Source organism: Saimiri boliviensis, chromosome 10 (assembly GCF_048565385.1).
Source record: "Saimiri boliviensis isolate mSaiBol1 chromosome 10, mSaiBol1.pri, whole genome shotgun sequence".
In the NCBI taxonomy this organism is placed as follows: Eukaryota; Metazoa; Chordata; class Mammalia; order Primates; family Cebidae; genus Saimiri; species Saimiri boliviensis.
Genome location: NC_133458.1, coordinates 93,998,899 through 94,012,684, shown reverse-complemented (window position 1 = coordinate 94,012,684; position 13,786 = coordinate 93,998,899). Strand labels below are relative to the sequence as shown.

The following is a 13,786-nucleotide window of genomic DNA, read 5'->3' as shown; positions in this document are numbered from 1 at the left end:
CTGATTATATTTTTCTTCTTTGGACCTTTGTATAACCGTATACCCTCTAATAGCATCAATCTGACTCTTTTATTAGCCATATGCATTTTCCTTATCCCTTCCCCTACCTCCATTTTCCAACTTCCCCCTCCCCGCACCATCACAAGTACAAGATTTCAAACTCCTTGAGAACAAGAATTGTTTCTTCTTCAATCCCAGGGTTGAAGACCACTAAAGAATGGATCTCCAATGATCAATTTTTTTATGTCAACTATAAGTAGGTGTGGAAGGAAAGAAGGAAGCTAGTTTAGCAAATGGAGTCTTCTACGATACCTTTTTTTGAGATAGAGAAGCTGACTTAGAGACTTTGTGCTTAGATTTAAAAGTGCTTCTCCACTATAAGGCTCATTAAAATCAAAACAGACTACCAAGAGAAGTGACAGATGTCTATCACTTTAAAATCAGGGTAGTCAGATACCCATTTTGCATGGTTTGGTCACTTGCCTTTTCATGTACTTATACAAATGAGTTCAACATTTCCAATTCTAGTATTATGGGAAACAATGGAGACATCATCACTGGAAAATGTTAGAAAAAGCACTAGAGGCAGCCACAAATATTTAGGTGTTTTAGAGTTAATGTAGTTACATGAGAACATTTTTTTTTTCTCATTCGGAACTATTTTTTTTGTACAAAGTAAAATATGCCATGGTTTTATTTATTAATATGATAAATGCAGGAAAGTAGATGATTAGGAACTTGAAACCCCAAAATTATAGAATTTCAAAAGCTTAAAAGTAGTTCAGTGATAATTTTCTCTAACCACTTCACATCATAGATGAAGAAACAGGGTGAACAGCTTTTAATGACTTGCTGGAATGATCGAAATGCTTTGTCTCTGATCCTTGGCATCTCGGGCATATCTTGTGAGAGCAGTTATCACATGGTATTATCGTCATCCTTTGTTTCCTTGACTTTCCTTCCCTCTTGCCTCCTGAGAATCTCTTTTGTTCTAGAGTTAGTGGATGTGAGTGAATGAGCCAACAATCACTGCCCTCATGGAGGCTAGTAGTATAGGGAATACAGACCAGTAACAAATCAAAGTGTGAAAGAGGTGATAATTGCTATGAATAAAATTGAAGCAGGAAAAGGAGAGAGTGATGAGATGCCATTTTAGATTGTTAGGCTGAGTGATCAGGAAAGTCCTCTCTGAAGAGGTGAATTTTGAACAGAGACTTGAATAAACTTAACTATACCAGTCATGAATATCTGGGCGAAGAATATTTCAGGCAAAAGGAATAGCAACTTCCAGGCTTTGAGATGGGAACATACCTCACCTGTTTCAAGAACAGCAACGAGGCCAAAGTGGCTGGAAAGCAGCAAGTGATGGGAAGAATGCTATGAAATGAAATAGGAGAGGTAGCCCAGAGCATATTATGTAGGGCTTTGTAGGACTTGGGATTTTATGCTGAGTGATAGGAAGTCTTTGGAGGGTTGGGATAAGGAACAAACATGAACTGGGTGAACTAGATTTATATTTTAAGAGGATTCCTCTAGTTACTATATGGAGAATAGACTTCAGAGACAAGAGGAGAAGGAAGATCAAGTAGGAGACTATTGCAGTAGTCCAGGCAGAGCATGCCTGCGGCTCAGACCAGGGTGGTAGTGACAGACAATGAGAGAAGTGGCTGGATAACCAGTATGTAACTTCTTAGGGGCAGGGACATTTGTGATTCATCCTTCACCCGAGTGCTTACCACAGGGCCTGCTACTTAGTAGGTGCCCAGTTAATTGTGTTGAATAGATAAAAACAAATGCATATTTCTTGTATCTTTCCCATTCACTAAGCTGCCATTAAAAGATTTTGCAAGAAGTCTTTACAGTGACGTAATCTTAACATAGTGGCTGTAGACCATTATAATTCTTTTTTTTTTTTTTTTTTTTTGAGATGGAGTTTCACTCTTGTTACCCAGGCTGGAGTGCAATGGCACGATCTTGGCTCACCGAAACCTCTGCCTCCTGGGTTCAGGCAATTCTCCTGCTTCAGCCTCCTGAGTAGCTGGGATTACAGGCATGCGCCACCACGCCCAGCTGATTTTTTTGTATTTTTAGTAGAGACAGGGTTTCACCATGTTGACCAGATGGTCTCGATCTCTTGACCTTGTGATCCACCCACCTTGGCCTCCCAAAGTGCTGGGATTACAGGCATGAGCCACCGCGCCCGGCCCCATTATAGTTCTTCTTAACCTGCACCAGCCTGCTTCTGTTATTTATAGATGCAGCCCAAACCTGCTAACACTTAAAAAGAAAGGCTAAAATTATCCCAGAGAAGACAATGGCTTAGGTAACTAGGAAAAATGCCCACTTCACAAATTCAAGTTAAAAAGTATTAAGTCCTTACATTAAAGTAGCATTTTTAGCTGGGCATGGTGGTTCACACCTATAATCTCAGCACTTTTGGAGGCCAAGGCAGGAGAGTTGCTTGAGCCCAGGAGTTGGAGACCAACCTGAGCAATAAAGTGAAACCCTGTCTCTATCAAAACAAAGAAAAACCTAACAGCCAGGCATGGTGGCACATGCCTGTAGTCCAAGCTGGGATGGGAGGATTGCTTGAGCCTGGAAGGTTAAGGCTGCAGTGAGCTATGACTGTTGCAGTTCAGCCAGTGTGACAGAGCAAGGGCATGTCTCAAAAAATAAATAGCATTTTTATTTTACAGCATATGTTTACATATTCACAGCCAGTCTATGAAGAAGTAATTAATACTTTTCCCATTTATACACCAAGACTCAAAAGTTAAATAATTTGTCACACAGCCAGCAAGTGGCACATCCCTAAAACAAATTATAACATTTCCAGATTCTTTACCTTTTCTATGATGCATACTAACTATCAACCACCCATTTGTTGAATATATCCTGCACTGTAATAGATAATGGGGATGCTGGCAAACCACGACCCCGGTGCTTGCTTTATAGGATTTTATAATGGAGGCATCAGACAAGAAAATCCAAGATTTTAATAAGCTTTGATAAATGCTATAATAGATTTAAGCACAGGGTGGATTTTAGTTTTGTATATACAATTATTGAAATATATAGTAAAATAAATATTTCTTCCAGTATTCTAGCAGCTACCCGAGTATGCATTCTGTATTTTTATATTTTAGAAAATGGATTTGAATTAAAATGGCATATCATTGTAATACATTTCTTATTTTTGATAGACATAAAAATCTATACAGTGTCTTCTGAAATCCATAAGATGTCTTACACAGCTTTAGAGTCCCAGCTTTCTAGATATTCTTTCCTAAGTTCAAATGGTTATGTTTATTTCAGGATAATTTCAGTCTTTTTGTTTTGTTTTGAGACAGGGTCTCTCTTTGTTGTCTAAAAGACTAACCAGCTGAGAACCATTGTCAGCATTAATTTTCTTTTTTTAATAAATGACTCTGAAGCTATTTAGCAGCCTGTAATCTAAATACAAATAAAATTGAGACCAAATACCAAATTGACACTAAATACAAATCTAAATTGAGCAAAATAGTTGTAAAACCTTAGTGGTTTACCATCTTGATAAAGTAAATTAGAAATAAAACAACACTTAAATGTTAATGTTATAAGAATATTTGAATGACAGATTAACTAATTCAAAGCATTTTTTATAAATTGGGTTTTTGTATATAATCCATCTCAAAGTGAATATATTTTGAAATAATGTAATTTAACCATATGTGTGAGCATATCGGGTTTTCATAAAACCTGAGTGCAGTGGCATGATCTTGGCTCACTGCAACCTCTACCTTCTGGGTTCAAGCAATCCTCCCACCTCAGCCTCCTGAGTAGCTGGGACTACAGGCGCATGCCACCATGCCCAGCTAATTTTTATACTTTTTATAGAGACGGGATTTCACCATGTTGCCCAGGCTGGTCTCAAACTCCTGGGCTCAGGCAGTCCACCCTCCTCAGCCTCCCAAAGTGCTGAGATTACAACTGTGAGCCACCATGCCTAGCTAATTTAGGTCTTAATTCTGCCTTTGCAGTGGGACTAGGCTTGATAGTGTTGTATGATTAAGGAATATGTATGAGAAGGTAAGATTTGGTTCCAAGGAATGCCAGAACTTTAGCATTACCCATTTTAGTCAAACCCTTACTTTGGGATGTAGGTTATGATAAAGTCAGAAATAATTATGATACGACGTCAATATGAGGAAAGAGAAGAACTATACAGACCTTTGAATTAAAAGATAAATTACTCTTTCTTTTGTGGTCTTCTCTTGCTTAAGCAACTTATTTCCGCTTTTTAAAATATGTATATGAACAAGTGAGAAAGTACACCTGTCAAAAGACTAACCAGCTGATAACCATTGTCAGCATTAATTTTTTTTTTTTTTTAAAATAACTGACCCTCTGAAGCTATTCAGCAACCTGTAATCTAAATACAATGCAAAGCTATTGACCTATGATGGCTAGTGCTGGATTTGTTTGTAAGCTTTCACTTAAATCATCTACTTAATTTCTCTAGGTGAGACCATCAGGATTATGAGGAATTGTAGTTACATGGTTTGAATAAAAATGGCTATAGAAATTGAGCAAAATAATTGTAAAACAGTAATGGTTTACCATCTTGATAAAGTAAATTAGAAACTAACAAAACAAGAGTCACTTAAATGTTAATGTTATAAGAATGTTCAAATGGCATAGATTAACCAATTGAAAGCTTTTTTTTTTTTTATAAATTGGGTTTTTGTCTATAATCCATTTCAAAGTGAAGACATTGAGAAATAATGTAATTTAACCATATATGTGAGCATCTCAGGTTTTCATAACATGTGGGCACTCTTCCAAGATTATTTGGCTAGCATAATGCTGACTTCTTTGATTTTAATAATTGGTTATGAATAATATAAACTGTAAAATGGAAAGCTACTTGATTTGACAATAGCAAAATATTCACAGTTTGAATGAAATAGTTATCTCTTTACTTGGGCTTTTAAAAAACAAATACTGTATTTCAGTGAATACATGAAATTCAAAAGCAGGACATTATTTGCAGCTGTCTATTCTAATGGCCAAATTTGATACATACTACAGTTATAGTTTCTTTGTTCTTACTGTACTATAAAATGAATTCCACATACTTTCCTAGGAAGTTTTGAAAAAGAAAGCCTAATTTGAAAATTCCGAATCAAGATTTATTTGAATATTAAAAACAGGCTACAGTGAGCTATGATAACTGCACTCCAGCCAGGGTGATAGAGCAAGGCCCTGTCTCAAAAAGTAAATAAACAGCATTTTTATTTTACAGCATATGTTTACATATTCACAACCAATCTATGAAGAAGTTATTAATACTTTTAATTAATATTAAAACCAAAAGTATTAAAATACTCTTGGTTTTATTTTATAGTTAATAAAAATTTAGATGAATTATCTAGGCATGGTGGCTCATGCCTATAATCTTAGCACTTTGGGAGGCTGAGGCAGGCAGATCATCTGAGTTCAGGAGTTAGAGACCAGCTTTGCCAACGTGGTGAAACCCTGTCTCTACTAAATATACAAAAATTAGCCAAGCATGGTGGCAGGTACTTGTAATCCCAGCTACTTGGCAGGCTGAGGCAGGAGAATCACTTGAACCCAGGAGGTGGAGATTGCAGTGAGCCGAGATCGTGCCATTGCACTCCGGCCTGGGCAGCAGAGCGAGACTCTGTCTTAAAAAAAAAAAAAAAATTTAGATGAATGAAGCTTCTTCCTCTCCCTTTAGGACAAGTCTAGATCATGTTTTCTGTGCTAAATTAAAAGTTGTTTCTCCAGTCATTTGAATGAATGAACATGCGTTAAGCCTTTGTTAAAAGCTACTAAGGAGTAGTGAAGCCAGTGTTAAAGTTTATTTCTTCTTCCTGCTCATATCACTAAAAATAAATTGCCCAAAAGATGAATAGGAGGAAGAAAAAGAAAAATCAAGTAATGTTGAAAAGTGCACGAGAATAATCAGTCAAAATAAGCAAGTTTTCCTTGCCTTAAAAAAAGAATCTTACCATCTGAAATGCCTACTTGTTTATAGAACAAACAGCCAGGTCTCCCTCTTTGTAGATCTCTTTATAGATAGTATTTATAGAGAGTAAGAACCCCAAATCCAACATGGGCAGCAGACCTCTCTCTGGCTGCTCCTTTGCTGATCAGGGCCCAGGTAAACCTTTTTTTGTATACTTTCTGTAACTTAATAGTTTCTTAGGAGAATAATGGATGCATGGGAATAATAAAATTTACATTTTCAGTTCCCTTATCTATTATGCCATGGTTGTGCCAAAATGATTAAGGTAAGTTGAGATTAAGAGTATAACAATCTCTATGTCTCTTTTGGTTTGTGATTAACCTGGGTGATACTTGATTACTGAATATTTCTATAGAGATTTAGAGTATCTTACACATGTGTGGCATAAATACAGTTTGGAGGTAGGATGTTTTTAAGTTGATTTCTCTAATTTTATTATCTACCTAAACATTTTAAGAAATGTATTCTTTTGCTTCGATCTGTTTATCCCCAAATGATTCAGGTGTAGGAGCTGCAAGATCTGGGAACCTCACATTTATGGTGGGAGGAGTTGAAGACGAATTTGCTGCTGCCCAAGAGTTGCTTGGGTGCATGGGCTCCAATGTGGTGTATTGTGGAGCTGTTGGTACTGGGCAGGTAAGATTTTTACATTAATGGCCTTGACTTGATGATGTAAAATTGGCTAATGTTCCTTTCTCTTTCCTGACCACATTTTTTTTTCTCTCTTTAATCTCTGGATTCTTTGCTCAGATTTTTTAAAAAATGTATTTGGAATAAATTAGTTTTGCATCATTCCTGATGGGCTTAAGCAGACATCAGCCAATTTACTTATTTAAAAAGATACTAAAAGTTCTATTATTGGCCAGACATTGTGGCTCATGCCTGTAATCTCAATATTTTGGGAGGCTGAGGCAGGAGAATCACTTGAGCCCAGGAGTTTGACACCAGCCAGGGCAGCATAGTAAGACCCCATCTCTACAAAAAAACAACATTAGTTGAGTGTGGTGACATAAACCTGTAGTCCCAGCTACTTAGGAGGCTGAGGTGGGGGGAATCACCTGAGCCCAGCGGTGGGGAATCGAAGTTGCAGTGCACCATGATAGTACCACTGCAGTCACCCTGGGTGATAGAGCAAGAATCTGTTTTTAAAAAAAAGAAAAAAGGAAAAAAAAATTCATTGTTAGGATCTTAACACATCATTCAAGCAACTACTGAAATCACCCTTAAAACTGCTTTTATGTGAAGAGCTCGTTTCTGAGTTGCTATTTTCCTCCATCTAATTTTGTAATGACAATTGACCCTTGAACAACAGAGATTTGAACTCCATGGGTCCACTTATACATGTATTTTTTTCCATAGATATCTTCAAAATTTTTTTGAAGATTTGTGACAGTTTGAAAAAACAGATGAACTGCATGGCCTAGAAATACTTTAAAAAATTTAAGAAAAACTTAGATATGTCATGAATGCATAAAATATATGTAGATAGATACCAGTCTATAAATATGCACAAATCTGTTATAAAGAGTTAAAATTTATCAAAACTTACATTTATAGACCATACATGGGACCATTCACAGTTGAGAGAAATGTAAACAAATGTAAAGAAGTATTAAATCATAACTGTAGGCCAGGCATGGTGGCTCATGCCTTTAATCCCAGGACTTTGGGAGGCCGAGTCGGGCGGATCACGAGGTCAGGAGATCGAGACCATTGTGGCCAACATGGTAAAACCCTGTCTCTACTAAAATACACAAAATTAGCCGGGTGTGGTGGTGCGCCCTGTAGTCCCAGCTACTAGGGAGGCTGAGGCAGGAGAATTGCTTGAACCTGGGAGGCAGAGGTTGCAGTGGGGTGAGATCACGCCACTGCACTCCGGCCTCGTGACAAGAGCAGAACTCCATCTCAGAAAAATACAAAATAAATCGTAACTGCATAAAATTAACTATAGTAATACTGTACTACTGTAATAATTTTGTGCCCACCTCCTATTGCTATTGCAGTGAACGCAAGTGTTACGAATATTGGCATAAAATGTCATGTGACACTAATCTTTGTGTGAGTGGTTCATCTCTTCAGTAAATGTTGTATCATAGTAAAAATTGATCTCTTGCGATTCTCTTGTATTTTTCATCATGTTTAGTGCAATATCATAAACCTTGAATGACACCATGGGACCCATACAGAGTGCCACTAGTGATGCTGGAAGTACTCCCAAGAAACTCAGAAAAGTTATGACATTACAAGAAAAATTTGAATTGCTTGATATGTACCATGGATTGAGGTCTGCAGCTGCATTTCCCCTTTAAGATAAACAAATCCAATGTAAGGACCATTGTAAAAAAAGAAAAGAATATTCATGAACCAATCATTGCAGCTACTCCAGCAGGCTTGCACTTTTTGTACAACATCTTTTTATCTCACAGTGAAAATGCAGCTTTTATGTGGTTGCAGGATTGCTATAGAAAGGCATGCCTTTATCTAATATGATTCAAGAAAAAGTGAAGTCATTATATGACAACTTAAAGCAAAAAGAAAGTGAAGGAGCTAAAGCTGGAGAATTTAATGCCAGCAAAGGATGGTTTGATAATTTTAGGAAGAGGTTTGCTTAAAAAATGTCGAGATAATAGAAGTAGCTTCTGCTGACCAAGAGACAGCAGACAGTTCCCAGGCTGATTAAGAAAAATCATTGAAGAGCACCGGGCATGGTGGCTCACGCCTATAATCCCAGCACTTTGGGAGGCTGAGGTGGGGCAGATCACCTGAGATCAGGAGTTTGAGACCAGCCTGACCAACATCGAGAAACCCCATCTCTACTAAAAATACTGGCCGGGCTTGGTGTGGTGGCACATGCCTGTAATCCCAGCTACTTTAGAGGCTGAGACAGAAGAATCGCTTGAACCTGAGAGGCAGAGGTTGCAGTGAGCCGAGATCACGCCACTGCACTCCAGCCTGGGCAACAGAGCGTGATGCCGTCTTAAAAAAAAAAAAAAAAAAAAAGAAGAAGAAGAAACAAAAAATCATTAAAGAGAAAGGCTATCTGCCTGAATAAGTTTTTAATGCATTATGAACTTATTATGGGAAAAAAAAGGGGCCCTATTATGGGAAAAAAAGGATGTTCAAAGGACATTTATTAGTAAGGAAGAGAAGCAAGCACCAGGATTTAAGGCAGGAAAGGATAAGCTAACTCTACTGTTCTGTACAAATGCAGTAGGGTTGATAATCAGGACTGCTCTTATCAGTAAAGTTGCTAACTCCTGAGGCTTTAAGTGAAGAGATAAATACCAGCTGTCCCTCTTTTGGTTGTATAGCAAGCAGGCCTGGACAATGAGAACCACCCTGGTTTTGGATTGTTTCCCTCAACGGCTTTGTCCCTGGAGTCAGGAAGTACTTTGCCAATGAGGGACTGACTTTTAAAGTTATTTTGATGTTGGACAATAACCCTGGCCACCCAGAATAACATGAGTTCAACAGTGAAGGCATCCAAGGGGCAACTTGTTTCTAAACACCATGCCTCTAATTCAGCCTCTAGATTAGGGGATCATGAGGACCTTTAAGGCTCACTACACATGGTACTCCATGGGAAGGATTGTCACTATGGAAGAAAACCCTGATAGAAAGAAGATCGTGAAAATCTGGAAGGATTACACCATTGAAGATGCCATTGTTATTGTAGAAAATGCCTTGAAAGCTGTCAAGCCCCAACAGTAAATTCCTGATGGAAAAAACTGTACAGATTTTGTGGATTTCTTCACAGGATTTATGGCAGAGCCAATCAGGAAAATCACTAGAGAGATTGTGCATCTGGCAAAAAAGGTGGGGAGTGTATGAAAGCATTCAAGATATGGATCTTGGAGAAATTCAAGAGTATTATTAATAGACACCACACCAGAGTAATTAACAGAAGAGACTTGATGGAAATGAGTGCTTCTGAATAGTGCCAGATGATTAAGGAAGAAGGATGTATAGCAAGCAGTGCCAGCAAACAGATAGACATTAGACAGTCTGGCAGAACAGTTCTGATTATTCAAAACTCCTTTGAACTTCTTTTACAACATGGACCCTTCTATGATACAGACACTGAAAATAAAGCAAACAGTGGAAGACAGATTGGTACCATGCAGAATCATTTTTAGAGAAATCAGAGCAAAAAAGTCAGATAGAAATTATATTTCCATAAAGTTATCCGAAGTGTACCTGCCTCTCTTGCCTCCCCTTCTACCACCTCCACCTCTCCTGCGTCTGTCACCCCTGAGACAGCAAAGAGCAACGCCTCCTCTTCTTCCTCCTCCTCAGCCTAACTCATTATGAAGATGATGGGATTGAATACCTTTATGATGATCCACTTCTGCTTAGTGAATAATAAATATATTTTGTCTTCCTTAATGATTCTCTTAATATTTTCTTTTCTTTAGCTTACTTTACCATAAAGATACAATATATTATATATATATAAAATATGTGTTTATCAACTGTTTATGTTATTGGTGAGGCTTCCAGTCAACAGTGGGATATTAGTAGTTAAGCTTTTGGAGAGTCAAAATTTATACATGAGTATTTGACTGCACCAGGGCTTGGTACCCCTAACCCCCTCATCATTGAAGGATCAACTGTACTTGCCATAGCTCTATTTGTAGTACAGTCAGGTAGCAATAACCCATGGACTTCAAACTTTTTCTTGAAAAGCAAGTAACTTTCACTTAGAAATATTAGGTGATCGACAGAGATGATTAAACAATACTGAACAGTGAAATCAAGCTAGTTGTCTCCCTCCCCCTCCCAACAAACACACACTCTCACTCCTCCTCTTAATGCTTTTATCCTAGTTGACTAGGATAAAAGCATTTATCTCACTCTAGATTTGGTATTATCTTAGATATATTTATTGTCTCCATACTGTTGTCCAGTCAGTCTCCAAGCTGTATTCATTCAAGTGACCTTCATTTCCATTCAACACAAGACCTGGTCCAAGCCTTTATTTCAGTGTCTCACACCTAGTTTAGTGCTCATGGGGCCTAATAGATCTCTAAATGCCAAATTTACCACTCTGTCCAATGCCATAACCCAGACCAACTCCATCAAGATGCTTGTGTCATCATAGTGCTTCCCCATTCTGAAATAGATCCCTATTTCCTACCATGTCAAATTTTAACTCTCCACCCTAGCTTGCATAGCTGACACGTTCTTGCCCCAGTCTTAACTATTAAATTTCTCACCATTCCTTAAAACATAGACATATTAATCAATTTTCTTACTGTTCCCCAACATCATCATGTTCTTACAAATTTAATCTCTCATATATTTACCCTTCCCCTCCGATCTTCTTTCCCTTTCTTGCCTGTTTAAATCCTGCCTTGGCCTCCTAAGGGATGATTTCAGATTCCACTTCCTCTCTCTTCCTGCCTTCAATTTCAGGTTCCACTTCCTTTCTGTTCCTGCCTTCAATGACCTTGTTGCTCTGAAATTCACCACTTAATTGTTTTTGTTGCCTTTTAATACATTACTCCCATTTCCCAATTAGACAGTAAGTTCCATCCCTTAAAGAGCAGTTGTGCCCTATAGTGCTGAGCCTGTAGCAGTTAAGTGGAAAATAAATTTCCACATATGCAAATTTATTACCTAGTGTGAGAGACCCACAAGTCTGCTCTGGGATAGCATGTGAGGTTCAGAGGGAGCCATGCTGTACCACGCCCTCTTCCCTACTCGAGAGAATCAACAGTTGAATGTTACTTTTAGAAAGTATCCCCAGGAATTGGGCAAGGAAAACCCTCCTGTGAGTTATAGCTTGGAAATAAAGATATTTAATATGTACTCAATTTATTTTCAGGCTGCAAAGATCTGCAACAACATGCTGTTAGCTATTAGTATGATTGGAACTGCTGAAGCTATGAATCTTGGAATCAGGTTTGTTGAATAGTACATTTTTATAGGCTTTCCTATTTGATTTTCTGATGTTAAAAAAAATGATGTTCATGAGAGATAAATGAGTTGATCCAAGAACATTTTGAAAGTACTTCATTATTGAACTTTAATAGACTTTGCTTACTGGACGAGCACAGGACCCAGGAGAGCATGAATACTCTTTGCCATTGCCATAAAATGTATTGCCTGTGCATTTGAAGTTATATTATCCTTGTTTATATGGGAGCCCCATTTCTTCTATTATGTTGAAATGCAAGAAACATTTTTACTATAAAATGTAAACATACTCTGGCAATGTCAGGACAAATTTGTATAAGACATGGTTTTAGTGTGTAGTGAATTCAAGTGGTATGCTACCATGTGACTAGTTTTATGTATCTTTAAAAAATAGCCCCCCAAACCTGCACTAAAAGTGTTCATGGTGGTTCATTCTCAGGCTAAAAACTGGATAGCATTCATAAAGCTGCAATTCATATGCATAACTCTTTGATTTTATTTTGCCTGTGGTTTAGTTACTTTGCATTAGTATGTCTCTTTCTATTAAAATGGCATACTTTGCTTAAAGTGATTCAGGAATTCTGTTTTTCCTGTGGATGATTATCTTTTAAATGCTTAAGGTTAATGTCTTAATTTTAACCTTTAATCTTTTGGGTTAGTAATGCTACCTATGATTAATCACCTAATTAATTTTTTGAATGTTTTGTATTTCATGAAAATAATATACATTTCTGACTTTAGAAAATGCTTAATGACCAAGATTCTTTCCTCAGTTGTTTTCATCGCATTCCCCAAAACTGCTTACGAAATATGTCACAAAACAGAATAGTGTTTCATACCACAGCTTTTGATAAAATAAAAAGAGCCAATGTACTTGAGATATTTTTGAAAACACAGTAATATATTCACATTTCCTCTTAATTACCATATCAAGATGCCGTTGTTTTATTGAATTGCCCTTGTCTCAGATGTTAAACTATCTTGACCTATTAAGTTGTCATGTTGTAATTGAGATAAAAGAGGAATTTGCTTTGCATCAGCACTAATTGGTTTATCAATATTGTGTACCATTTACATTTTAAAATTGGATGTCCATAAGATGGTAAGGCATGTCTGTACAGAGCCAAAAGTGGTAGTGTATAGGGACCCTCGTCAGAGTGTTATGTTTGTATTGTGGCCAGTTTTAGGATATGGGTCATTTATCATAATTGAAAAACTGGTTACTAGTAACTTATTTTCACATTCATTCTCTAGACTAATTTCATGGAGAGGAAAATGTAAATTTCTGGAACATAAATTACATATACAGTTAATTGGTGTTGACATCAGGATTGGTATGCATATGTATATTTAGAATTTTATTTTCATTTTGCTAGACATAAATGAATATATTATATAAAGTAAAAGGCTGGATGAACCTAGGTTATACTGTACTAAAACTTCCCCTCTTTGCCCGCTGACTCTATTTCTAACATTGAGAATTACTGGACTAGGATATTCCTTAGTAATAGTGAATGCATCATCTGGCATTTCTTGAATAATTTTCCTGTCAAACTCTTATTATAAGATGATCATCTGACCTTCTAAAATGAAGTTTTATATAGGATAAGTGCTTTTGGAAGTTCTACTCCAAACACCAGCTAGTGAAGAATAGTCGGTAAATCAATTGAATACAAGGTGTACAATGAAGTGAAAACCATTGGCTACTTGGAGTGGGTTTGTTTTTAAGGAGAAAGTGAAAAGTGCCAAATAGAGATGTAAGAGAACAGAAGCGATCATTAGTTTCCCTTATTTTTGGCTCTGATCAACTATGACAAAAATTATATTTAGAAATAC

At 37.1% G+C, this 13,786-nt stretch overlaps 1 protein-coding gene across 3 annotated transcripts in view; it reads left to right on the top strand.

The window, feature by feature from the left end:
• HIBADH (3-hydroxyisobutyrate dehydrogenase) overlaps positions 1–13,786 on the top strand; it is a 215,522-nt gene that overhangs the window by 190,115 nt on the left and 11,621 nt on the right. For all 3 annotated transcript variants that reach the window (XM_074379645.1, XM_003935158.3, XM_010345701.3), the window contains 2 exons: positions 6,534–6,667; positions 11,859–11,935. In XM_074379645.1, the coding sequence (XP_074235746.1) occupies positions 6,534–6,667; positions 11,859–11,935 (211 nt within the window). The remainder of the gene's footprint in view (positions 1–6,533; positions 6,668–11,858; positions 11,936–13,786) is intronic.